The sequence below is a fragment of the Pteropus alecto genome, unplaced genomic scaffold (genome assembly GCF_000325575.1).
Source record: "Pteropus alecto unplaced genomic scaffold, ASM32557v1 scaffold155, whole genome shotgun sequence".
NCBI lineage: Eukaryota > Metazoa > Chordata > Mammalia > Chiroptera > Pteropodidae > Pteropus > Pteropus alecto.
The window spans coordinates 5,945,650-5,973,000 of record NW_006438113.1 but is presented as its reverse complement, the minus strand read 5'-3'; the positions used below and the strand labels follow the sequence as shown (position 1 = coordinate 5,973,000).

Sequence of the window (27,351 nt, the reverse complement as noted above, 5' to 3'; positions counted from 1 at the left end):
ATTGTTCATAGTATTGTAACCATTTTTATTTCTATGGCATTAGTTGTAATGCTCTCATTTTTTATTTTTATTTGAATCTTCTTTTTTCCTTTGTTAATCTAGCCAAGGATTTCTCAATTTTATTGATCTTTTCAAAAATTCAACTATTAGTTTTGTTAATATTTTCAATTTTTTTCTATTTTCTATTTTGTTTATCTTTGCTCTAATCTTTTCCTAATCTAAGTTTGTGTTTAGTTTGTTTTTTTTTTCTAGTCACTTGAGGTATAAAGTTAGATTGTTGATTTTAAGATCTTTTTTAACATACTAATTTATAGCTTCTCTTTTAGCAGTGCTTTAACTGCATCTCATAAGTTTTGGTGTTATGTTTCTCATTTTCATTTGCTTCAAGATATGTTCTAATTTTTCTTGTAATTTTTTTGATCCATTGATTGTTTAAGTGTGTCATTAATTTCCACAGATTTGTGGATTTTTAAGTTTTCCTTCTGCTATTTATATCTAGTTTCATTCTATAGTGATCAGAAAATATATTTTGTATAATTTCAATATTATTAAATTTGTTAAGACTTGTTATATCTCCTTGGTGAACTGACCCTTTTATCATTATACAATGTCCTTCTTTGTCTTTTATAATAGTTTTTGACTTAAAGTATATTTTGTGTGATATTAGTATAGACGCCCTTGCTCTCTTTTGGTTACCATTGGCATTAAACTTCTCTATCTTTTCACTTTTCACTTTAACCTATGTGTGTCCTTAGATCTAAAATGAGTCTTCTGTAGACACCATCCTGTTTTTCCTTAACCATTCATGTAAACTCACTATAAAACCTCCTACTGTTTTCAAGTGTTCTTTATTTGTTTGCTGTGTTGAAGGGTATGTGCACTTTCAGTTTGATTTTATATAATAAAATTACTTCCAAAGTGGTTCTAACAGCTGATTCTTATACCAACCCTAATGCCGATTTTTAATTTTCTTTAATTTTTATCATCCTTCCCCCACTCCACCCCCATAAATTTAGAATGGTTGGTTACCGTTTGGGTGTGTACTGGTTTATTTGTATTTATTCAATTATTAATGAAACTGAGCATTTTTCCAGCAGTCTTTTCCTTTAGGGTTATGACTTCTTGTTAGAATAAAGAAATTCTTTCCTGCCCTGGAGGTCATAAATCTCATTTTCCCCTCATAAATGTAAAGCTAGGCCTTTAATGCATTAGTAATCTTTTTGTTTTAAGTACTAAAAGAAAAAATAAGATGAATACATTTTGAGGATCTAATGTACAGCATGGTGACTACGGTTATAAACATAGATTATATACTTTGAAATTTGCTGAAGGAAAGTCATAAGTGTTCTCACACACAATGAAGAGTTAACTATGTGAGATGATGAATGTGTTAATTCTTGATCTTGGTAATCTTTTATGATGTATATGCATACCAAATCATCACATTTTACACTTTAAATGTATACAATTTTTCAATTATTATTCAATAAAGTTGGAAAAATATTTTTCACAAAAGACAAGAAATAATAAATGTTGGTGAGGATATAGAGGAAAGGGATCTTTGTACACTGTTTATGGCAATGAAATTGACACAACCACATGGAAAACAGTATGAAGTTCCTCAAAAAATTAAAAATAGGACTCCCATATTACCCAACAATTCTACTTCTGTATATATGTCCGAAGAAAACAATAGCTTGAAGAGATGCCTGCATTCCCAAGATCATTGCAGCATTATTCGCAATAGCTAAGATATAGAAACAACCTAAATGTCCTCTGACAGATGAACAGATAAAGAAAATGTGCGATACACACACACACACACACACACACACACAGTGAAATATTATACAGACATAAAAAAGGAAATCCTGATATTTGTGACAACATGGATGAAACTGGAGGGTATTACACTAAGTTAAATAAGCCAGAGAGAGAAAAATAAATGCTACACGGTATCATTTATATGTGTAGTCTAAAAAAAAAAAATTGACTCATAGAAGGAGAGTAAATGGTTGTTGCCAGGGCCTGGGAGTGGGGGAAAAGGGGAGAGGTTGGTCAAATTGTACAAACTTTTAGTTATAACATAAATAAGTTCTAAGGATCTAATTTATAGCTTGGTGACTCTAATTAATAATACTGTGTTGCATAACTGAAAAATTTGCTTAGAGTAGATCTTAAGCATTCTCAGAAAAACAAAAAACAAAACCAGTAACTATGTGAGGTAATGGTTGTGTTAATTAACTTGATTATGGAAATCCTTTCACAATATATATGCCAAATCACATTGTACACTTTAAAGATATTAAAATTATATTTACCAATTATGCAGTACTTCAATGAAGTGGGATAAAAAAGAAAATATGGTACACACATACAATGGAAGATTATTCAGGTTTAAAAAGGGAAGACAATTCTGCCATTTACATAATAAATATGAATGGAACTGGAGGACACAGAAGGATAAGTGCTTTCTGATACACTTTTATGATAAATCTATAGTAGTCAAATTTATAAAACCAGAGAATGGGATAGTGGTTCATGGGCTGTGCGGAGAAGGAAAGACCGAGGTGTTGTTCAAAGGGTTCAAAGTTTCAGTTATGCAAGATCAATTAGTTCTGGAGATCTGCTGTATGGTGTAGGGCTTATAGTTAATAATACTCTATTGTATAGTTAAAAATTTGCTAAGAAGGAAATCTTATGTTAAATGCTCTTACCATAGAAACATCAAAATAAAAAAATAAGGAACAGGAGGAAACTTTTGGAGATGATGGATAAGTTTATGGCTTTGATCGTCAGAATGGTTTTACAGGTATATACTTATTCCAAGGTCATTAAGTTGTTTATATTAAATATGCACAGCTTTTTATATATCAGTCATACTCAAGGAAGTGGCTTAAAAAATGACCTTGTTGACTCTCTGAGGAGGCAGGGAAAGAACATGAGAACACTTCACAAAAGAAGATAGCATAAAGTGACTGAAAATGAGGAGGCATAGTCATCTTCGACTGGAATTGTTGGAGACTCTCTGATAGAAAGGAGATAAGAAATGGATATGTTAAGTATGCAATTCAGCAGAATTTACTTCAAGGGTAGTAAAAAGGAGTGGATCAGTGTTAATGTAGTTGTTGGTTTTAGAATAGATTGAGATGTCTCTATCCCCAAGAAGTCAAGCTGGATGGGTTCCCATCATGCCATATATCTATCTATTCCCACTCCTTTACCCAGTCATTAAGCACACAGCTTGATGTGCTGGTTCAGTTCAAAATTAGGTAAAGATCTATAGTGGGTTTCAGGTCTATAGTCTGGGCCCCAAATAGAGACCAGAAATTCTCCAAGAAAATAAAATAAGCTCAGAAGTCAGAGGAAAGTACCAAGCCAGAAACAGAAGAATCAAGGTCCAAATATCAGGGAGAGTAACTGAGAACAATATTGTGGTACTCATGGAACAAGAAATGAAGTCAAGGTCATGCGCCAAGTGTTTGGAGCCAGGAAGCAAGGTCAAACAAAAGTAAATTAAGCTATTGTGGAAAGTCTAGAACTTTTGTTTTGAATGTCTACTAGCATCCAAAGTTCCCCTTATGGTCTAGCAGTGAGGAAACATATAATGGCATGGGCCCACTTAGCTGGGAGTTTTCAACAGTGAGGTGGGCAAGCAGCTGATAAGCCAAATATCAGAGGCTACAGAGTGGCTCTGACAGGAGTGTAGCTAATGAAGTCCACCATGGTCTGCGGGTATCACTGAGGCTGCAGTACCGCATCAGTGGCCAGCTCCCAGAGAAACCACGTGGCCATCCTGGACCTTGTCTTGGGAAGATAAGGTGTTCCGGTGCATGAAAGGCACTGTGATCACCATTTAAGATCTGATTCTTTTCACCTGTGTTGGTGTTACTGAGGAAAGCAGAGGTTATCACTGTAACATGAGTGTGGGATGGGTCATAAATAAAATTAGACTCCGTTGAAGTGGGGAGTTAGAGGAAACATCATATTATGTGTTATAATGGGGCCCCAGGGCATTGTGCTTAACAGGTAGGGAGTGGCAGTTAATGGAAACCAACTTGCAAAGAGAGAGAAAGAATAGGGCTTCTGAAATAAAAAGTCACTATAAATAAGGAGTTTGTCTAGCTACCAGGATAAGACCTGATGAGTAGGCTTTGTGAGGAGCGGAGAACCATGGTTCAATTCAGCCTACATGCTGAACTATATCTCTAGGAGGTACATAAACATTCTCGATTGGGAAAGGCTGTGTGTTAATAATGAAATAGCTTTATCATAGGGCCCAAGTAGCTCTACTATGTGATCCTGCTTCAAAAATTACAATATAGGGAACAAAAGACCTTTTCCTACCAGCTGAGGAAATCTGGCATTATACATTCTACAGTATATAAGGAGCTGTCCCAAGAAGCATAAAAAGCTAGGATCAAGTAAGCACCACCAATGGGATGGCCAAAAAAAAAAAAAAAAGGTTTGGAGACAGGGGATTGCTGGTATGTGGACCTGAGCAAAGTGTTGACGCAAGAGATGAAGTCTCAGAGATCTAGACGCAAGCAGAGATGATAGCAACAGCAGTAGGGTGGGCAACTGCCTCACAGTCACTGGAAGTTAGTTTCCTTGGAAATGACTGCAACAGTGTATTAGCGGCTCAGTGGTCCAAACTGGTCACTAGCACAGGACAAACACCAGCTAAGAAAGTGGAGAGATGAAGACAAGGAAGTTAAGGGAAGCCCATCCCACAAAAGGCAAGTGGGAGCTCTCCAAGATCTAGAGCAAGAAGCAACAGAGTGACCCTTCCCAGGTAGTAGCTCCCCCTGCTATAGGCTGCTCCCACAGGCTGCTGCCTCTGCAGCCCCTCTACCTGCCCCACTCCTGCCTGGAAATACCAAACAGCTCCCAGGTCTTTCCCAGTATCTGGGTACTAAAGAGGTGAAGGAAGAAGAGAAGTGGGCACAATGGTCTTCTTTGGACCTTGGGTTCCTGGATATCTGTAAAATCCAGGCATCAATGATGCTGCTTATCTCACAGGGCTGCAGTGAGGTACAGATGAGATTGTAGACTGGGGGTGCTCTAAGGTGATATGTGTGTAGTGTTAGGAATATCAGTGGCAGGTTTCCAGAACCCCGGTGGGGGTGAGAGTGAGTGAGTCAACAAGGAAGAAAACTGCCCCTTCTTAAAGAGTTCTCAGGAGACCAGGACTGGGCGGCTCAGGTTACAGGGCACCATAAATAGCCATTGTGTGCCAAGGAAAGTCTAGCTTGCCTGGAGATCCTGGTGTCCTAGAGAAAACAACCGTGAGTGTTTCTGTCCTTGCTTCTCATTTTGTTTTGTCAATGTCCAGTGTATATCCTCCTCCCCATTTTAGGTGGTATACTGGTATTTAGGAAGGCAGGGTCTATGTAGTTCTGGTCTAGGAGGTGTGGGTGTGAGATGTGGGGAGCATAGTGGGATAATAAGAAATGTTCTTCTACCCCTCACTCCTCTTCCTTTGCTCAGTGGGAGATTTGCTTTCTGGGCTGAAGTAGGGTGAGTAAGTGGGATGTAACATCCACCCAGACCCCAGATGCCATTGTCTGGACGTCTCAGTGGAAAATGCAGTTCTGTCTTCTCTCTTGGCTCTCCTCTATCTCTGATTTCTTCAGAAAGAAGGGAGGTGGAGGAGAAACAGACCAGGCATTCATAAGCCTGTGTTCTAAGCCCGTCTTGGTAGCAACTGCCTGTGGGACATGGATAAACATGCTTCTCTCTCAGCCTCAAATCTTTACTTAAAAAATATACTTGACTAGGTAGCTGATTTCCAACCAATTTTCAGAGGAGTCATTTTTTCCAATAACATCTTAGTCTGAAATCTTGCATAAACTGAACACTATATGGTTTGAAGGGGCCGTGGCTCTACTCACTCCCTCTGTAGCCCCAACTAAATGGCCTCATCTGAATTATAGATCTGAAAACCCATGAGTTAGCTCTTTCCAAGGCCCCTGCCTGCTACAATGGGCTGTGGTGTCTTCTGTGCTATCTTGAACTGTTGGGAAGAATGCCTATTGCTTTTTGTTCTTCCCTAGATTTGGGTGCAGGTCCCCAAAAAAGAGGCAGCTGCAGACCAGGGGACAATGCTCTTGCTCTGGCCTGGATTCTTCAGTGCTCATGACCGAGCCTCTGCCACAGCAAGTGCAGTGAAGCAGCTGCTGCTAGCCTGTGAGTTTGCCTAGGTGTTTCTAGAGACTGCCAGGATGCCTAAAGGAGTAGTACATCCAAAAGGAAAAGAGGCTAGTGCAAAATAGGGTCCTTGACAGCCCAGAATCACTGGAAACTGGAGAAGAAGGCACTTCTCTGTTCAGGAAGTCCCTCCCCTGCCACTACCTAGGCCTGCCAGGTGATCCCCTTCTCCTTTGCACAGGTTTCTCAGGCTTTGCTCCCAGCCTCTGCAACTCCTGTGAGCTCTTTCCATGCTTATAACTTAACAGTTCCTCTCAGAGAGGAAAGAGGCCAACATTGGGAGTGTCCAGGTTCCACATCTACCAATTTCAGTTAGTTCCAAAGTCCCTCTCAGATCATAACTGGATGCCCTATTGGACCTCGGTTCTTTCCTATCCCCACAATTACCCTTCCTTTGACTGAGCCCATCTCACATGCCCCTTCCTCCATGAGGCCCCTCTTCCAAGTCCTCTCAGGTGGTCTGGGATGGACTCTAGATGTCTCAAGATCTCACCAGCTGCTAATTTAGTATCTCTGAGAACTTTCACCTTGGTTCCATCTGGAACTTTCTTCATGGAGACAGCTCCAGGATGACATCACCTGGCAAACATGCAGCCATGTACCCATCTTGTGCTCAGGACAAACGTTACAAAGCTTTCGAGACTCTGGCTCCTTTTCAGACCAGCACTGCAGATCACCAGGGTTAGTCCATCTAAGTTAACAAATGAGAGGAAATGGGTTTGTCTTGTTGGAGCTGAGCCAACCAGCTTAATGGTACAGACAGGGAGAAGGAGGTTCACAGAGGGGAAAGGTCTTGCCCAAAGACACTCAGTGAATCCTTCCTGATGTGACAGGTGGCCTCCATGAGGAATTCTATATTCTAGCTACAGTGCTGATGGCAGTGTCCAAAAGAAGTCTAGAAGGGTCAAAATGGGGCATCTGAGAATAGGTAGATGCTGCTGTCAACCCATATCAGAGTTCTGGCTAGGTAACTGACCTCCCAGGTCAGAGTGAATGCTCAACTTGTCCCTAAACTGCTTTTAGAGTCCTGCTGCTGTCAGCCCTACAGGAGGGGAGAGGAGGTAGGGGAAGTGCCTTTTCTGACCTCCAGGAGCTGGGCCGGGTCCTAACCCATGTTCTACAACCAAGATTTTGACCTTTCTCTTTCTATTCATCTGCTTAGGCCATGATTCTCCTCCCTGTCATTGTGTTGATCCTGCTCACACAGCCTCTGAAGTCACTGGGAGCAGAAGTGAAGGCCTACTCCCGGAGATCAGTGACCAATGCCTGTACCCTGGTCATGTGTAGCCCCACGGAGAATGGCCTGCCTGGTCGTGATGGACGGGATGGGAGAGAGGGCCCCCGGGGAGAGAAGGGGGATCCAGGTAGAGTTGGGATCATGGTCTTATCTTGGTGGGAAGGGATAGGTATTGGAATTGTAACCAACCCAGCAATTCTGGGTATTCTGCTGCAGAAGCCTTGGAGATGGAAACCCACTTCTTGGGACGGAGAAGTTCCTCAGACATTCAGTCTACCTAAAACACCACTTTAACAGTTGACAAATGACTGGCTGCCCTGAATCCCCAGGTGCCTCTCTCCATCACCCAACTGTCCTGATTCCTCCCCTAGGATCTTCTGATTCCTCCCCCTCGTCCCAAGGATGAGTAAATGACTGGTATTTGGGGCCCTCTAGAACCATGATCTGGCACTTAGCAGTTGTATATTCTGATTAAATGGTGCCTGTGCAGGGTGTTAAATATTTTTAGTATCTAATAAACTCTACTGCATGAAGGGTAGGAAAGGATGATGCTCTGTGGTCTTGTACTCAAGCCTGATCAAAAGGGTTTGTCCTAAATACATTATGGAGAAAAGGAAAGGGAGCTCACAATTTTTTTGTCAAGCCTTGATCTTCGGTGTTCATTTGAGTAATTCATTTACTCCTCCTTCTAAGGGACGTATTAATCTCATTTGACAGGTAATAGAATTATATGCAGGGAGACTAAATGACACCCAAACTAGAAGGCGAAAAAGATGTAGGTTTCTGTGTCAGACAGATCCTTGCTTGATTGCTAGCTCCATCTCCACAGCAGGAACCCCTCTGGGACAAGCTCTCAGTGTCCCTGAGTCTCAGTTTGCTCATCTGTAGGTGGGAATAATATCTACCACACAGTGACAAATAATTGAGCCATGGCTTTATTTTTGTCGAGTCTTCAGGATAAAGTTGCTTCTTCCTGCTTTACCCATCAGGTGAATTCTCCTGAGCTTTCCAAAGGTACTATTATTAAGGGTTTATCAAAGAAATACTGTCCCATAGGGGAGTATCTGGGTCTGATTGGCACAAAGGAAGAATTCAATTATTCAGCAATAGGGATGAAGGGACCACCATGGCACTGGGTTGGGGCTGTGGAGGGAGCAGCTGTGGTCTTTATCTTTCTGGAATTTGCATTTTGGTTGGAGGAGGAAGAAAACTAACAACACTGAAGCTCAAAAGAATAGGTAACATTGCCAGGCTTTGTAGATTGAGGGGCAAGTAAGCATCTGTCTTTTAAAGACAGAAAGTGGCTCCCAATGAAACGGGCTGGGGCTTGGGAAGGCCACCTGAAAGGGCACTCAGAAGAAGGGTGGTATTCAAGGTGCCAACTCTCTCTTGGAGAATTCCAGCTCTCTCCAGCCCCCGGGGGAGGGGGGCCTGAATTGAATCCTAGGGAGGGCATCCTTTCTTACAGTGGCCCTTGGACATGGAGTGTGACTGAGACCTCCCTTTCTCATGCAGGCGCCTCACCCCATGTGCATTCCAAGCCTGGCTTTGAGTTGGTGCTTGGAGAGAGAACAGCACATAGTTGGGCCAGGGGACCAGGCTCCACACTGGCTCCTCAATTCTAGGCCTTTTAGTCACTATATTGTTTTGGGTCTGAGAATTTTCTGGAGAGCTTGGACCTCTGCAGAATCTTTACCCAAGTTGGTCTGGGTAGGAGAGTCTGTACTTGTGACAACTGCCCCTGCAGATTCTGAAACGTGGTCCCAAGAACATACTGTAAAAGACAAGATGGACCTAAGATGAGAGATTCTTGAGAGAGGTGGATGAGGGTGCCATGGACACTGCGGTGGACCCTGCTTTGAGGGGTCGTATTTCCAGGGATAATTCCCTTAGTCTGCAGCACCTCCAAGATTCCTGCCCAGAAGAATTTAGTTAGAGGAGGGCGTGCATCTCCACAGGAGTAAAGCCACACACTTCACAGCAGCCCACAAGGCCCCTCTCTACACCTGCTGATTTCTTAGATCTTACTTCCTTCTCCTTTCCACACTGGCTTCTCCCCGGTCCCTCACCACACTCAGGCTGCTGCCTGCTCAGGGCCCTGCCACTGCTCTTTCCATAGAGATCGCTGTGCTCATTCCTCATTTTCCTGACTTTACTCACAGACTGCCTGCTCAATGAGTCCTCCTCTGACCACCCCACTTAGAAGACACTCTGGCCTACACTCTCTGTGCTTTATTTCCTCTGTGACACTTCTTCTAATCTAATAAACCATATAATGTACATTTTAATTTTTATTATGTTTCTATGCAGTTGAGTTTCAACTTCATGAGGAAAGGATTTGATTTGTTGTCTTTCTCTCACTACTATATCCCAGTGTTTATGACAGTGCCTTGTATGTAGTAGAAGCTCAACAAATAATCATGGAATGAAGGAATGTGAGATGCAAGGAGAGGAGGAAATTTAGTGCAGTTAAGGCTGGCCAAACTGCTCATCCATAAGCTTCACTTCAGGTGTCATTGGGTTCAGGCTAAGGTCTTTCAGGGGGATACCAGGATGCAAAATTAGTGCTTTGGGAGGCATGGGTGCTTGCGGTTGAGGGTGCCCCTTCCTACACCTCTGCTCTCACGGCCTCCACGGTGGTGCACCAAGGATGGGCAACCTCTTACACTCCCTTTTAGGGAGTGACTTTCTCCCTTGGTCTATCTACCTGCTGCCATCCTGGCCAGGGTAGAGCCCAAGAGAGGCTCAGCCTGGGGTCAGGGTATCTCTGCCCCTAACATATTGTACTGTTGGATATGGGATGTGGGACTCATCTTATAACCCTTGGTGCTTCGATTTCATTCTTAGTGAGGGTCGTACCTAAAAGCAGGATACAATGCCCAGCACAGAGCCTCTCAAAGATGGCAGTCCTCCACTGCCAGCACATTCCTACCCCAGGCAGACCTGGCCCCTCCTGCCTTGGGAACATGGTTTCCAAATCTGAAATGTCACCTCTCCTCTCATGACCAGTGACTCACAGTTTAACATTCTGCTACAAAACCCTTGCAGAACAGGACCTCGTGCTAACATTTGCAACTCGTCCAGTGCTAAGCATAAAGTTATGTTTGATAGTTCGTTTTTTAGTGGACAAATAAATGAAATATTGAGGAAGTGGACAAATAAGTGAATGAACAAGTTGGCAGTATTTTTTTCCTTTTTGCACATTATTGTAACTAAAGGTGTTTATAGCAGCTTTAGTTACAACAACCAAAAGATAGAAGCAACACCAATGTCCATCAACTGATGAATGGCTAAACAAAATGTGGTCCATCCATGCAGTGGTTCATTGTTCAGCTATGCAAAGGAATGAAGCACTGAGACATGCTACAAAGTGGATAAACCTCAAGAACATCACTCCAAGTTTAAAAAGTCAGACACAAAAGGTCATATATTGTATGATTCCTTTGATATAATATATCCCGACTTGGTGACAGAGACTGAAAACAGAATAGTGGTAGCCAGTGGCCGGGCGGGGGTGGGGGTGGGGAGTGGGAAGGGGCAGAATAGAAAACAATTGCTAAATTGCGATGAGGTTTTCTTTGAGAGCGATGAAATGTTTTTGAACTAAATAGAGGTGGTAGTTGCACAACATTGTGAAGGTGCTAAATACCACTGAATTGTTTACTTTAAAAAGGTTAATTTTATATTATATGAATTTCACCTCAGTTAAAAAAAGAATAACCAGACACAGAATTGGGTATAAAATTCTTAAAATATTATTAACCATTCGTTCCTTTTAGTCTTTTTGGGTAAATCTTATGTAATTTCAGGCTTAGGCAGCCTTGCATGAGGTAACATGTCTTTTTAAAAAATGTTTGGTTACTTTTCCAATAGAAAAAGAATGTGTAGTCACTAAACATAAAGTAAAAGAAGAAAATTAAAATTACTGTAATCGTGCCACTTAGAAAAAACAACTGTTAACACTTATGACTTTCCTGTGATTTTTCTAATGTGTATTACATGTGCACACATTCTACAATGTGAGTACATATTTATGAAACAGAATTATATTGAACATAATATTTATAACATACTTTTACCACTTCATGATACATTAGATAATAATTCAGTCTGTTTTTTATAGTTTCAAGAGAATGTTACATAGCTTTGCTATTTTATTTATTGAGATATAATTGATATGTAACATTATATTAGCTTCGGGTATACAACATAATGATTCAATATTTGTATTTATTGTGAAATGATCACCACAGTAAGTGTAGTCAACATTCATCACTCATAGTTACAACATATTTTTCCTCGTGATGAGAACTTTTAAGATGTATGCTGTTAGCAATTTTCAAATATACAATACGCCATTCTGAATATTAAATACCCAGGACTTATTTATTTTATAAATGGAAATTTGTACCTTTTGACCATTGTCATCCATTTTGCCCACTAGCTCTCACCTCTTGTAACCACCAATAATCTAATCTCTGTATCTATGAGTTGGGATTTTTTGTTTTGTTTTTTAGAATCCACATATAAGTGAGATCATACACTATTTGTCTTTATTTGTCTAACTTATTTCACCTAGCATAATGCCCTCAGGATTTACCCATGTCGCAAAGGGCAGGATTTTCTTTTTATGGGTGAATAATTTTCCATTGTGTGTGTGTGTGTGTTTATATATATATATATATATATATATATAAAATATATATATTATATCATATATATATTATATATATCTCAATCACATCTTCTTTATCCATTCATCCATCATGGACACTTAGGTTTTTTTTCCTATCTCTTGGCTACCATAAATAATACTACAATGAACATGAGGGTGCAGATATTTTTTCAAATTAGTGTTTTCATTTCCTTGAGATAAATACCCAGAAGTGGAATTGCTGGATCAGATGGTAGATCTATTTTTAATTCTTTGAAGAAATTCCACACTGTTCTTCACGGTGGCTGCACCATTTTACGTTCCCACCAACAGTACACAAGGGCTCCTTTTTCTTCACATTCTTGCCAACACTTGTTATCTATCTTTTTGATAAGAGCCATTCTGACAGGTGTGAGGTGATACCTGGTGGGTTGGATTTACATTTTCCTGATGATTAGTGTCAGGTGTCACTTCTGATAAAAAATTTGGTTCTGGAAAGGGGAGAGCAAAGGGTCCATGATCAAGGGTAAATACTGACAGATTGCCTGCCCTAAATGCTGAGGCCTTGGGGCAGGGGAAGGTGCATTGCATGAAAAGTTAGACAAGTAGAGGCTTGAATCTGCCTCCAACTCTGGCAGGCCTGTTTCCTCACCTGTAAAATAGGGATGTGGACACCCATTTTTTGAAGTACCACTGGACCGAGGAGTGGGAGGTGGAATGTCTATATCCTGTAGAACCCTGAAGGAGTGCCAAGGGCCTTACCCTGCAGGTGCTGGATCCTCCTGGGCCTAGGGCCAGGTGTATGCCCATTTCTCCTGCTGCTACAGGTTTGCCAGGAGCCATAGGGAGAATGGGGATGCCTGGACCAGCTGGCCCAGTTGGGCTCAAAGGGGACAATGGCTCTGCTGGAGAACCTGGACCAAAGGGAGACACTGGACCAAAAGGTGAGCAGCTGGGCATGGAATACAATGTCTGCAAGTGGCGCTGCTGCCACTAGGATATGCCAGTAGGCATACACAGATCTCATCCCAGGAAGAAGGAAGAAGGTTGTGCTGAAGGTGGCACTGGATTATTTCAGGGATGGCTGAAACTACTGTTGGGCTTCATCTTTAAGATGGTACTTATATTATTGCTTCTCTGACTTCTATTATTGCTCTTATCTTTTAATGTACTCCCACTTCCAAGAAGATTTAGTGTCACTGATTGGGCTGGTCTTTTCCCCCAGGACCTCCAGGACCTCCAGGTATACCTGGTCCAGCTGGAAGAGAGGGTCCCTCGGGGATTCAGGGGAGCATAGGACCTCAAGGCAAACCGGGTCCAAAAGGAGAGGCTGGGCCCAAAGGTAGGTGGTTGGTATGTGGCTTGTCTGAGAGGATAAGGGAGAAATGACAATGGCAATCCATGATATGACCTAAGGCATGCTTAGAGTGCCAGGAAAAACCCAGACCGTCAGCACTGGGTAAGCCTTGCTGTGCCCCCTTCCTCCCACATTCCTTCATTAGCCTCCATGGAGTAGCCCCAGGCAGTAAGGAGCACAGTCTCCCCAGTTCTCTCTCTCACCTTGAAGCCGTGCATGAAAAGCTTCTACTGAGGGAATGATATAGATGATCCACACTCAGCCACATTTGTCCCAATTTGTTTCTTCCTCAGGTGAAGTGGGTGCCCCAGGCACGCAGGGATCTGCAGGGATAAGAGGTCCCACAGGTCTTAAGGGAGAGAGAGGTAGCCCTGGTGAGCGTGGAGCCCCTGGAAATGCAGGGGCAGCAGGTGAGTGATGGAAGACACTAGGATGGGGTTTCAGTTCTGCTGTGTGCCCCTGAAGTTGCTAATGCCTACCCCTCCAACATCACTCCCTCCATCATGTCAGAGATGGCATTACTGGGCATTGGGGTGAGCCTATATGCAAGGAGGGTGCATCATGGGCTTGAGGAACTGTCTGTATCTATGGAGAGTGAGATGTAAGCAACAGGATTAGTCTGTATAAAGGGAAGGTTGGTTGTTGGGTGATGGGGATGGTCAGTGTACGGAGAGGTGCATGGCTGGGTTCTAGAAACAGACTGTATGTGGGGAGGGTATATTGTTGGGCAATAGCACAGTCCATATATGGGGAAGGTGAAAATACTGGAAAATGTGTACAGAGTTCACCCAATTCTTCTTCTCTGATCTTAGGGCCTGCTGGAACCATGGGTCCACAGGGACCTCCAGGTGCCAGGGGGCCTCCAGGACTGAAAGGGGACAGAGGTGCTCCTGGGGACAGAGGTGCAAAGGGAGAGAGTGGGCTTCCAGGTAAGTTAGCTTCCTCTAGCTCTGGGAGCCTGCAATAGGGTGGGGAGGGAAAGGATGAAGAGGGCCCTCTTTAGCTCAAGACAGCCCCTTCTCTCCTTTCTCGGCCCCATTAATTATGGGAGTGGGTAAAAAGCAGGAAAGGCTAACAGACTGGAAGGCAGGACAATCAGGTTCTGGTTTTAGACTTCATTGCTCTGTGGAGGGCAGCCCTGAGCAGTTTTTCCATCTGATCATTGGGACAAGCACAGCTCCCTTCCCAATTAATTGAATAGCTTCAAGTATCAAATACCCTAATGGGTGGGAAGTTCTTGAGGAATATGTATTCCTGTTCCTCTCAACCTCCCAAAGGAAGTGCTATCAGATTCTCAGAGTTTGGAGTGAAAATGTCATCTGGGTCAGTGTCAGTGGGATGCTAGGACCTGCTCAAAGGGCAGTTTGTTCACAGTGGAACCACAGGAAATCTCGTGGGCAGCAGGAGCCAGTTGTTTCAGCAGATGTGGGCTTCCTGAGGGTCAGTCTCAGCTCCTTATCCCCATCCCCAATATGAGCCTGCAACTGGGCACCCTCCCTTGAGGCCCAGGCTCAGGGCTGATCCCTGGCTATGCTGGGCTAGTCTTTACTTGGTCTCTTTCCTGCAGACATCACTGCGTTGAGGCGGCAGGTGGAGGCCTTACAGACACAGCTACAAAGCCTCCAGCATGCCTTCTCTCAGTATAAGAAAGGTGAGTTCCTGGACCTGAATCCGAGCCAGGCATTGAGGCTTAGCCCCAGACTGAGTCCATGCCTTGGTTGGGAGTTGGCTGGGGCTAGGTCTAGGATTATAATGGCTTGAGACCATGTTTAGGTCTGGGCCTGCGGCTGGGGCTAAGGATAGGGCTGGGACAGATTAGTACAGCTACATGCTCTAGGACCTGAAAGTATATGCAAGGGGCAAGTAGCAGGATGTGGCCCCTCTTACCAATTCAGTGGGCTGGTGGAAGCATAGTTGAGCCTACCAGGCTTTAGAACACCCCCAATATCACAGCCACCTGTGACCCGAGCCAGATCAATGCCCCGAGCCCAGTGCAGTTCAGCACACTTTCACTCCCATCAACTCTGTGCTGGTCTCTGTGACAGACATGGGGACACCCAAGCACCCAGGATGCATTTCTTAGTTCTGTGAGGCCAGGTGTGTGAGTATCCAGAGATGTAGCTGCTCAATTCATAGCAGTATAGACTCCAGACACTGCTCTGAGAGCTGGGCTGAAATGCTGGCCTTGGGGTTCAAGACTGGTGGGGGGCCTGACCTTGGCCTGTGACTGAGAATCTCACCCGAGATATGCCCTGGATCTGGCAGGGGCGAGGTGCCTCTGGGTTCCCATCAGTCCTGGGCATTCAAATCAGAGATTCTTCCCTAACTCTGGAATGCTGAGGAGTCAGAGTCCTCCAAGAGCACACACCCGATGCCCTGTGCCATGGGAACTCTCTGCCTCAGTCCCTAACTGCCCCTCCTTCTCTGCTCTCACTGGTGTAAGATTTGAGTCCATGTTATTCACCAATTCTCATTGATAAAAAAAAAAAAAAAAAAAAAAAGAAAAAAAAAATTTCTCTCTAAGTTCACACTTTTGTTCAACATAGTACTGGAAGGCCTAGACAGAGAAGTTAGGCAAAAAAAAAAAAAAAAAAGAAAAGAAAAGAAAAAAAAAACAAGAAGAGTTTTCTGAAGGAGGAAAGCATAAAGGGGCTGATTGGATGAGATTGGGTTGACTTCTAAGTATCCAACTAAGCCGACTAAGTACTTAAGTACCAAGGATAATAGGAGTTTCAAACATTTGGTATGTCTTCCTCCCTCCACAAACATATTTGCATACGTATGCACTCACTCATATACACACTGGTGCAAAGGAAAATTTGTTCATATGCACCTGCCACATGTGTAGTTGTATACCGTCAATCACTTCACACGAGCACACACACATATGCAGGCACATACAAAATATTCACACACATCCAGATGGACCTTAAGTGCTCCCATGTACCTTCAGATGAACACATGGACATTTTCATGTATGCACATGTGTATCCACCCAGATGCATGGACATAAGCCCAGTAATGGCACATGAACTCTTGCACTGACCTCGTCTATGACTGTTTTGGTGCCATTCTGAGCTTGTGGAGAATCTTCTCCCCGAGCCCTTGTTGAAAATACTCAGAGGAGAAGGGAAGTGGGTCAGGGTGTATCCCAGGCTCCTAACCAGCTCCGTGAGGCTGGGGCACAGCCTTCTTTGGAGTCCTGAAGATTTTCATGCACGAGTCCAAAAGTCAAAAGGATGGGGGATGAGATGGAATAAAATGAGATAGTTGACATGTCACATCACACAGATGATGCTTTTATAAAGTTTAACTCCACTTTAGAAATGAGAAATTGGAAACCCTGAAAAGGGAAGTGACTTTCTCTGGCCTACTTGGATGGTCATTGTTAGGGTAGGGCTGAACATCAGCCTTGATTCCCAGACAGGGCTCTCTCTAGCACCAATCCTGCCCTTGCCCCCGACTCCCACACACACCTCTTGGATGTCTTCATCTCCTCACCCAGCACTCTGGAGGAGGGTGACGGGCAAAGGCACTACCCACCAAGAGGCCATCGTTAGGCTGTACCCAGTGCAGAGATTAGCACATTGCTGCTCTCAGGTGGCCCATCCTCTCTTCTTTTTTCCCTCACCCTGCACATAGCACAGACCTTCCCTGACAACCTGACACACTCTGATGTTATGCAGGGTTCAGAGAGATTAGAGTGAGCACTTTCACTGTGTTGTCCCTACTCTCAGAGACTGTCCTGGCCTGCATGGCACCATTTCTCTGTCCAAAGTTGGTCCAAATACACAATAATTGTAAAACAGATTCTTGCATGCAACATGGGGTGAAATAGAAAGAGCAGGTCTAAGCTTTAGTGTCAGATCCAACAAGGTTTAATCCCTAATTTTACATTTGATGATTATGTGACATTAGACCTCTTAACCTCTCTGAGTCCAGTGTTCTCATCTGTAACTAGAGACCCCAGTACCACTTCACAAGACTCATTGTGGATCTGGGTCTGCTCTGGAACCAAGTGTTTTTGTTCTACCTGGTGCCCTGATACCCCATATGGGAGGCCTGGGGGCTTCAGTTGGAGCCCCTGAGCTTTAGACCAGATGTTGCCACAACCCCTACCTGATTCTCCCCTTCTCTTAGTGGTGCTCTTCCCCAATGGCCAAGGTGTTGGGGAGAAGATCTTCAAGACAGGAGGCTTTGAAAAAACTTTTGAGGATGCACAGCAGATATGCACGCAGGCCGGGGGACAGTTGGCCTCCCCACGCTCTGCAGCTGAGAATGAAGCCTTGCAACAGCTGGTCGTCACTCAGAACAAGGCTGCGTTCCTGAGCATGAACGACATCAAGACCGAGGGGAACTTCACCTACCCCACAGGGGAGTCCCTGGTCTATTCCAACTGGGCCCCAGGGGAGCCCAACAACAACGGTGGGGCAGAAAACTGTGTGGAGATCTACACAAACGGCAAGTGGAATGACAAGTCCTGCAGCGAGCAGCGCCTTGTAATCTGCGAGTTCTGAGCCACCTGGGGAGGGTGGGCAGTGTGTGACCCAGGAGCCTGGCCAGTGAGTCAGGTCTCAGACCTGTGTGCTGCCAACATCGCAATAAAAGCTGACGCCTCTCCTGGCCAGGGCTTCTCCACAGAGCCATAGGTTGAAGCCAGAGGTAGGGCTCCTATGGAATGCCTCTCTCAGAATAAAATATGAAACTGTCTTCACACACTTGCACACCTGTCAGAGGAAGAAGGAGCCAGCCTGTTTTTCCAGTTGCAAAGGATGAAATTAGCTCTCTAAGACTTCCTTGTCGAAAAATCCAATGGCTCCTCCTCAGCCTTCCCCCTCCACATTTAACCCAGCTGGTCACTCCCTCCTCTGTCACTCTTCCTCTTCTTGGCTTCCAGGACACCACTCTCACTTGCTATTATCTTCATGGCTGCCCCTTATCAACCTCTTTTACTAGTCTCTCCTCTTCTTGACCACTTAATGGTGACGTGCTGGAGCTTTAACTCCCAGACCTCTTCTCTTCTTACCATCACTCCAGGAGGGAGCTCATTCTGTACATGGCTTCGGATTCCTTCTACTGATGGCTCCTAGATGTATATTCCTGTTCAGGCCCTCTCCCTGAGCCCCAGAATCCTACAGCCAACGTGAGCTGTGGCCAGAGCTAGGAGGTCTTGGTGGCTGCCTCTTGCTTCAAGGCTTGAGCCCTGGAAGCTGGCAGGTCATCTGCGTCCCTATCCAGACTGTGCGACCTTACATTGGTAGACTTCCCCTCATTCTTGTACATGCAGGATCTCTTTCTATGACTGTCTCTTGGCCCATGGGAGGGGTTTCCATCTTCATAACCCTAATTCCGTCTGAAATCTCAGGCATAGAGTGTGTCCAGCCATGCTCAAATCCATCCCTAATCCTCTTCTTGCCTAGCAGTTCCAAGAGTGTTCTTTCCCCTCTCTGCCTCAGAGACAATCTAGTCAAATCCTCCTCCTCATTTTACAGATATGCAAACCAAGATACAGAGAGGGGAGGGGACTTGCACAAGGCCATGGATGGTATCAGTGCTACAGCTCGGTCATGAAAAAGGTCATCTGACCCCAAAGCTTATATTTTTGGCCTATGAATTATTAGGCCAAAAGCCTCCGTGTAGTAGCTGTTTTTATTAATACACTGCTACAAAAGTGATTTGAATGGCACCTGTGCTTAAGAAATTGGAATGAATGAATGAATGAATCACAGACTCATAGGAGGGGGAAACAAATATGCCTCTCCCAGACAGGAAAGCAACCACTCTCTCGTTTATTCCCAGAGGCCAGGAGAACTGCCCTTTCTATTCCCTCCTGAATGAGACCCCCAAGACCCCACCCTCTTCCCAACGCTCCGGCTGCCACACCTCTTATATAAGACAGCGTGTCTGAAAACAATGCCACAACTTCCAACAGCACATAGCTCAGGCTCTCTGCTAAGATCTTTTCCCGTTACTGAAAAAAGTCCCTAATTCCTGGAAGCTTCTAAATTTAAGTCAGTTATGCAACAGTGAGCAAACAATCCAGTACAGAGGCCACACCTGGACATACTCAGCCAAGGAGTTTAGAAAGGCCCTTTTTTTAAAAAAAAATTGCGAACAAAAAATCCAACTGAATTTAGTTCAAGCCAAAGGAAGGCATTTTTTCTAAGAACAAAGTTATGAACTGGTTCAAGGAGGACTGGGGTTGCGCAGGCAATGCTGTGCAGTCTCCCTGCTTCTGTGTCTCTCTGTGCTCCTTCGCCTCTTTTCCTCCTTTCCACACTTCTGCTTCTGGTCTGAGTGCCAAGTGGAGGGAATGGTGTGTCACATACAGAACAGAAACTCTTGCTATCAATTCAAATTTCCTGTGGAAATGAATCTACTTGTCTCAGATGCCCAACTCTGGCCCAGTCAACTAAAACTTGAGGTTGACCGCACCGGACGATATGGCCACTGGGACCCAGGCAGGGTCATGGTGGTCTGGGCAGAGCCTTTGAAAGTGACCACTTCCTATCCCAGTACTTAAGCCTATTTCTTGATAAGAGGGAAGGAAAGATTGGTGGGACTATGTAGCTCAGTAGGAAGGAAAAAATCTCCTGTGGTATTGAAGACCAAGGATATTGAGACTCCAAGCCCCAGGAAGAAGCTTCTGACCCACCGGCACATTGGAGTCTGGTTTGCTCTCCAGCACAGAAACAAGTGAGGAGAGTCATTTGTGCTTTGTAGACATAGTCCTACTAAAGCAGAAGACTGAGGCAAGTATTTCAGACAATTCAGGTCTTAAGCCATTCTTGAGTACAGAGACCTTTCCTGCACTAACATTCATGGGCCAAAGTCAACACAAATTTTAAACAGTATTAGCCTCATTCCAACCATAGTAGTGATGGCCTCTAGTTAGTGGCCTAGCCAAGTGAAGCCATGACTATGTGACTTTTACATTCTCAGGAGATGTTATGATTCTTACAATGCCAGGTTACATCATTGGAACAGAGTGGAATCCTTCCATGTCTAGAAGGTGACAATCATAGCAATTTCATGGAGAACCCCTGTTCAATTTAATAGTATATCCTTGAATCACCTCTTGGATCTCAACTCTCCTGCTGCTAAACCAGCCCGCATCCCATAATGAACAGACAGTGACGAGCCTGCTGATGTTTGCTTTTTAAAGATCCTATCTTTCTTCTAAATTCCTTCAATATAAAACACTGACAACTGAGTTGCCTAAATTCAGAGCATTCTCAGTCCTTCTTACTTTCCAGATGTCCTTAATTCAAGTTTAATGTGTGCTTGACCTTTTCAAATTACCTATGTTTTATATATATACTAGAGCCAAGAAACCAGGTACCTATTAGGGGGAACAAAATATTAATTTCTAAGTCAAATATTTATCCAGGCACTGAACGTACAGATAGAAATGGCTGGTCATGCTCTCATAGATATGCCAGGCTTAAATGTTCTTAACGTTAGAGATAAGCGATAGAATTGTGTTCCTGCACACAATATAGGCGCTCAACACCAAGCTAATTAGAGACCATGACGCTCATTATTGTTTAATCTAATTGTGACTATTAGGCCTCTGTGTGGCTAAAAGCAGGTACCTTGTGGTATATTTTACTGTTTTTCATCAATATTTCATTAAGAGAGACCTTATGAAGGCAAGCCTGTGACCTGTGTCACTTCTGGGTGGAAGTGGATGAGGGCCAGCGTGCATTTCTTAAATGCCTATTTTTTGCAGCCATGGCGATAGCAGAATCATTGGTGGATACAAAGTTATTGTACAATCCTGTGTTCTGGAAACCTGAGCAAATGCATGGAAAACAACTGTCTTGGGAGATTCACTTGAATGGATCTACTTGGACCTTGAATGAGATTTGGGGGTTGTTACTGCAGCACACATAGCCCATCCTTACTGGACACATTTTGAATATTAACTTACTTGACTTCCATTTATTTAATATAGTCTCTCTCAGACTCTCTGGCTCAAACAACTTTAAACCACAGAGGGACTCATGAGGACCCTATCTGAGCAAAATGGTACTTTTCATATTTATTTAGTAAGTAGACAGAGTGAAAAAATGAAAGAGTGGAATGAATGAAATTCTTAATTCTTAAGTCTGTTTGTAGAGCTGAATAAAGTGTTTTCAAGATATTTATAGACCCTTTGATCTGAGGAAATAGCTCTGTGATACTGCCAGGCTCTCTGCACTTTTATTAATTCCCTGAATACTTCATTTCAGGTATAAGTGGCTGGAGCCAGGCCAGGGTTGAAAGGTCAAATGGTAACTTTAGGCCAAGCAAATGCATCATGTTACCAGAAGGCTGGATCAGAGCAGGAAGGGGAGAGTACAACAGATACTGGGTTTTGAACACGCCAGGGATGCCTGGCCCCTGGCTACAGAGGGCTTGTCAGGATAGGAAGAGGATGAGAGGGATGTGAATTCTACAAACACTCAGTCCCAAAAAAGAGTGAGGCTGTGAAGACCTTATCAAGAGGTCTTATGAAAGAATAATAATCTTAGAACCGTTGGAAAGAGTATATTGAAAAGTGTAATGAGAATGGACTTGGTCACCTTATATTAAAGAGTTTTATAAAATTAACGTAATTACAATAATGTATGACTGACACGAGAATAGACAGAATGATGTAAAAGCTGCCGAAAACAGGCCCAAGTATGTATATATGCAAGATAAAAATAGATTACTGAGATTATAGGGAAACAATGAATTGTTCACTTAATAATGCTCGGTTAAATGGTTAAATATTTAGAGGAAAAAGAAAATCAGATTCTTTTAGTTACATATACAATTCAAAATCAGAAGAAAATATAAGTAATGATTATGTAGTCTTGGAGAGGAGAAAAGCTATCTAAGAATGATATCTGAGAAGAAAACCCAAAACAATAATATCGATACATTTGACTATGCAAAAAATACATAAAACTTTTCTACCAAAAAGTAAAACGACATAATATTAAAATGCTGATTTATTTGCAAAGTATGTAACAGATAAATCAATAAGGAAATGATGAATAAGTAGAAAAAATGGGATAAGAATGAGAAGAGAAAATTCATAAAAGAAGGAATACTGATGGCAATAGTATTGAGACATTAAAAATGTACATTCTTAATAGAAATTAAAGAAACTCAAAGAGCAATAAATATCCAAAAATCTATGGGCTAGAGTTAAAGCTATACTCAAAAGGAAATATACTTTACTTTCATTAAAAATTAAAAAAATAAAAACATGAACATCGAGTATGGTGTTAAGCCATCTCTGATATATCCAACCTCCATCTCAGACTCAGTGGGTGCTTCCACCTCTGGACGCCTCAGATCCCTTTCACATAGTAAATCCAAAATGCACACCCCCTTTTCTGATTCCTGCCCCTGGAGTGTTTAGGGACCAGACCTTATGAGTGTAAGGGGAGGTGATCACTCAGGAACTGCTCTCAGACAGAGCACAGGAAAGGGTCAGTAAAGGTAGGCAAAGTTTGCTCTCTAGAGGATGTACTTGCTGGGGGAAAGGGTCACACGTGCAGCATTCCATATGTGATCTTGTAGTACTTTTGTGATTGACAAGGCCACAGGTTCTTATGTGAATAGGAAGCTGGACTTGTTAGAAGAACCAGGCAAGGTGGGACAATGAGTTATTTTATACACATTATCTCAGATACTCTGGTAATAACTGCAGGGTTAAAATGGCTTCCAGGGTGTCATCCAGGCTGAGTAGAAGTTGGTTGATTAGCTATGTCTGCCACTGACATTGGGGCAGAGAGGAGCAATATGTATGCTAGTGTTTGCCATTCTTGACTTAAGAGGACCTAAGAAGCAGGGGGATTCCCTGAGCTTCATCAGTGAGCCAAGTGAAGGCACCTTCTGGGACCTCTGCAAGAATCCTAATGCTTCCATCAGCTGGGCTTCCAGGAAGCCCAAGGACCGAGTTACAACAAAACTGACAGCTGGTGGGACAACAGTGTCATCTCCATTTGAGACCTGCGGGGGATCCCCACCATCGCTCTGTGGGCTGGGCCTTCTGCTGGTGCCCTCACAGGTCCCAAGGCAGTCTCTCAAGTTTCCTTAGTTACAGGTTCTCAGCCTGAACTCCTCTGCATTTTTGAGAAAAAGTGGAATCACCACAAAGATCACAAGTAAATACTTAGTAATGTCTTCCAAAAGAACCTGATTCAGAGAAAAGTCCAGAATCTCTCTCTGCTGATGCTGGGGGATGGGGGCAGGAGGAAAATCTTGGGGCTTGATTCTGATTGGATTTCAGAGAGATATCCCAAAAATCTACAGAGGGAGCCCAGGGAGATACCCACACATCCAGCCTCCACAGGCCTAGTCCTGTCCTTGAGGAGATTCTGAAATTGTCCTGGACACAGAGAACTGAGGCAGGCAGACAAGGAGGAGCATGGAGGTCCTGCCCTGAAGAGCTCACAGTGAAGGTTTGGAAATAAGACAGACACACAGACAAAGAGCAGAGAATTCCACCAGTACCAGGACTTGCTGGATAGTGAGGGCTGTCCGGTCACCCAGCAGACACATGAGTCTGGATCTGACCCTAAAGGGTAGGGGAATTTAGAAAAGGTATTCCAAATGGGTGTAGCAACCAAAGCTGAAGAAGAGAGGAGAAAAGTAGAAACATCTGAAGTTGCAGACAAGAGGATTGTGGAACCCCCAGCACTTATCTGGTACCCCACGAGTCTGAGTTTGCAAGCCTCGTCTTACAGACAACCAGCAGAGGGCAGCATAAGGCTATGGCTCTTGTTGCACAACTAAACCTAATTACCTGAGAATGGAGGCTGTGCCCAGAGCCATATTCCAAAATAAGCCTGCCTGCTTCTCTCTTGGATCCAGCTTGGAGCTGAGTCAAGCTCCAGAGAAAAGAGTCAGATCACACATTTTGTAGGGGACAGCAATTCATTTATTTGCTCATTCATTTATTCATTCAACAGTTATTGAGTGTGATGTAGTTCCCAGCCCTTTTCTAGGCTCTGGGACTGCAGGGGTGAATAACAGTCTTGCCATACAAATCACATCAACATCAAGAACAAATGGCATTTACTGCAGGCTGATGCTATCCTAAATGTCTTATTTGTATCAGTCCATTTATTCTTCACAAGAGCCCTGTGATATGGGCACTGCTAGTATCCCAATTTTACCAAGAAAGAAACTAAAGCACAGAGTATATGCGACTTGCTCCACATTTGACTTGTCAGCATTCGAAGAATTTAGCCCAATCTGGCTCTAGAGTCCTCTTAATGACTTTGCTACACTGATAGAACTTAAACAAGTAAATGGTAAAGATGATTTCAGATGACTATAATTGCTAATAAGAAAATAAAACAGAGTGTTGTAGTGGTGACTGGGGTTGATGCTGTGACTGCTGAGGTGATGTGAAATGTGGCGTCGCCCCAGCAGCATGGGGGAGGATGGTGGTATTGCGTGCCGTCCCTCGGTTCTTCCTTGCCAGCCCAGCAAAGAATTACAGGTCAGCGAGATTTAGAAAAAGTTAAGATTTATTGAAAATACATTTTAGAAGGAGACAGATCACACTAAGGAAGGCTGCAGCCCTGTGGGATTTGGGAGGTGAAGAGATAAGACAGAATATGCCACAAGGGAGGAGCGGGTTTTCCGCAAGGAGATGCAGAAGTGAGAAAGTCTGTTTATATTCAGGCCATGATGGGAGGTCCTAGATGATTAATATGTGAGGCCACCTTGACTGACAGCTGGCTGCTATATAACACTTTGCCTACTGCGCATGAGCTTACCTGGAATTCAGTCTGTTATACTTAGATTCATGAACTTTTGGGCATCTATATGTATTATAATGATGGTATAATGAGCCTGAAGTTATGGGTAGGTTAGGGTAGTACTTTCTGCATATGCGTTTGTGGCTGGTTTAGCCAGCAGCTTTTATGGCCTTTGTGCTCTAGGATTTGGGGTAATTTATAACCCTAAAAAGGAGATATTTCTGGGAGGTCTTTAAGGAAGGTCTTCAGGGGGAGTTTCTGTGGTTACAGAGCTGGACCTTCACTCCTGTCCTCATGCTTGACTAACTACCTAACAGGGCACCCTTAGGTTGAGTGGTCAGGTAAAGACTTTGGAGGGAGGAAAATGGTGACATATGAGCCAAGACCTGGCAGGGGAAGGGGATTACGTTATCACCCACATAATCTCTGTTGAGACCCAGGAGTTCCAGCACACAGCTCAGAGCCACTTGTGGACCCTCTTATCCATGACCAAACATCCACACATCTCACACAGAGCCCGTGGAACCACCCAAAACCAATGCTCCTCAGTGAGGGGTGTGTAGACACAGGCTGGAGGGAAGAAAGGGGTGGAGCCCCCTGACAACAGGATACTGGGAATTTCAAGCACTGGGTCTATACGGAAACTCACACACTCACCCATGCACAAAGACCCCCAAATCTACGTACACACAATTCCAGAATCTCCCCCTGCTGATGCCGGAAGGGTTGGGAAGGGAGAGAAAGCCTGGGGCTTGATTGATATTGGAATCTCACCTTCCCAGTGCCTCACCTTCTCTAGCACATTCCAGAGCTGTTTCAGGCCTAATCCCACTGCCTAAAGTCACAGGAGACAGTAAGACCCTGGAAATACAAAGGAAAGAATTTGGGTCAGCAGTCGCTTTTACTAGTGGGACATCGATCAGTTGAAAGAAATTATTTGGGGTCTGACACTATAGAATTAAGCAGGACCCCTTTCACCTCCTGAAGGGCCTACAAGGGTAGAGAAGCCCTGGCTTCCTGGCTTAAGAACCTTTCTGCGAAGGTGAGAGGCAGGCAGAAAGGAGCAATGGCGACTGTATTACTTGGAGCAATGGTTTCCAAAACTGGCCAGTCATCCGGATCACCTAGGGGCCTTACAAAGATGACATATTTCTAAGATTTTGGTGCACTGGGTCCAGAGTGGAACCCAAATCCTATGATTTTGTCAAGCCTTCCAGCAAATTCTGCTGGTCACTACTCTGAAGAGCCACATGAGGTGGCACAAGCACTCTGCTTGCCAGAACAGGGCAGACTGGACCTCCGATTGGCGGTGGCTAGCTTAACCCAAGGTGTTTGTTTAGCTAATAAATGGTCACTTGCATCCTGCTTCTATTGAACGTGACATCTGTATTGGCCCAGACAAACCAGCGGTCCATAGTTGGAGACACTGTCTCCTCTGCACACAGGTTGCCCCCAGGGTTGGAAGCACAACTTCCCAGATGGACTTCCTCCCTGAGTTCTTCCTCTCTTCCCAGCACTCCTTCAGCCACTCTGGGTTACTAGGACAACATCACTTTACAAAGTCAACTTCTCGACATCTCTAGCCCAGGTCCCATGATAACAACATTCGATCCTTTTCTGGTAAATGAAAAAAAAAAAAAATCCCTGATTCCTGGTAAGTTCCAAAGCACAAATTAGTTACACAATTGTGAGCAAACAACCTTCCAAGTCAATGGCTCTCTGTCATGCACATATACACAGTCCAGAATCTGACCATGACCCCTGGTGCTAGTCGATCTCTGACAGCCACAGAGGAGGGAGGCAGGCTTGTCTCTGGCAGGAAGAAGTTTTGAGGGATGAGAATGTTAGGCATTAGCTGGTACTCCAAGCCACTATCCTCTGCCTTGGGCAAGGTTAAAAGTGCAGAGCTGTAGGACTCCAAAGGAAAATTATCCTGCAAGAATGAGGCCCTGCAATTCCAGGATGTAGAACCCAGGCCAGAGCCTGGGCATTGAATGCTGCGAGCTTTAGTAGCTGTGTTCGCTCTGGCAAAGGAAACAAATCACATTGACTGTGTCTATACTCCCACAGGAGACTGTTGACTTACAGACATAATTTATTTTAGTTTAGTTTAAAAAAATATTTATTTATTTATTTTTAATTC

At 43.8% G+C, this 27,351-nt stretch overlaps 1 protein-coding gene across 1 annotated transcript; it reads left to right on the top strand.

Moving 5' to 3' along the window:
• The first annotated feature begins 7,375 nt into the window (after positions 1 to 7,375).
• On the top strand, positions 7,376 to 17,975 carry SFTPD (surfactant protein D). The gene is made up of 7 exons (XM_006915477.1): positions 7,376 to 7,574; positions 12,929 to 13,045; positions 13,327 to 13,443; positions 13,752 to 13,868; positions 14,271 to 14,387; positions 15,026 to 15,109; positions 17,599 to 17,975. Exons 1-7 carry the CDS (start codon positions 7,376 to 7,378, stop codon positions 17,973 to 17,975), a joined length of 1,128 nt encoding a protein of 375 aa, XP_006915539.1.
• Positions 17,976 to 27,351: the final 9,376 nt, after the last annotated feature.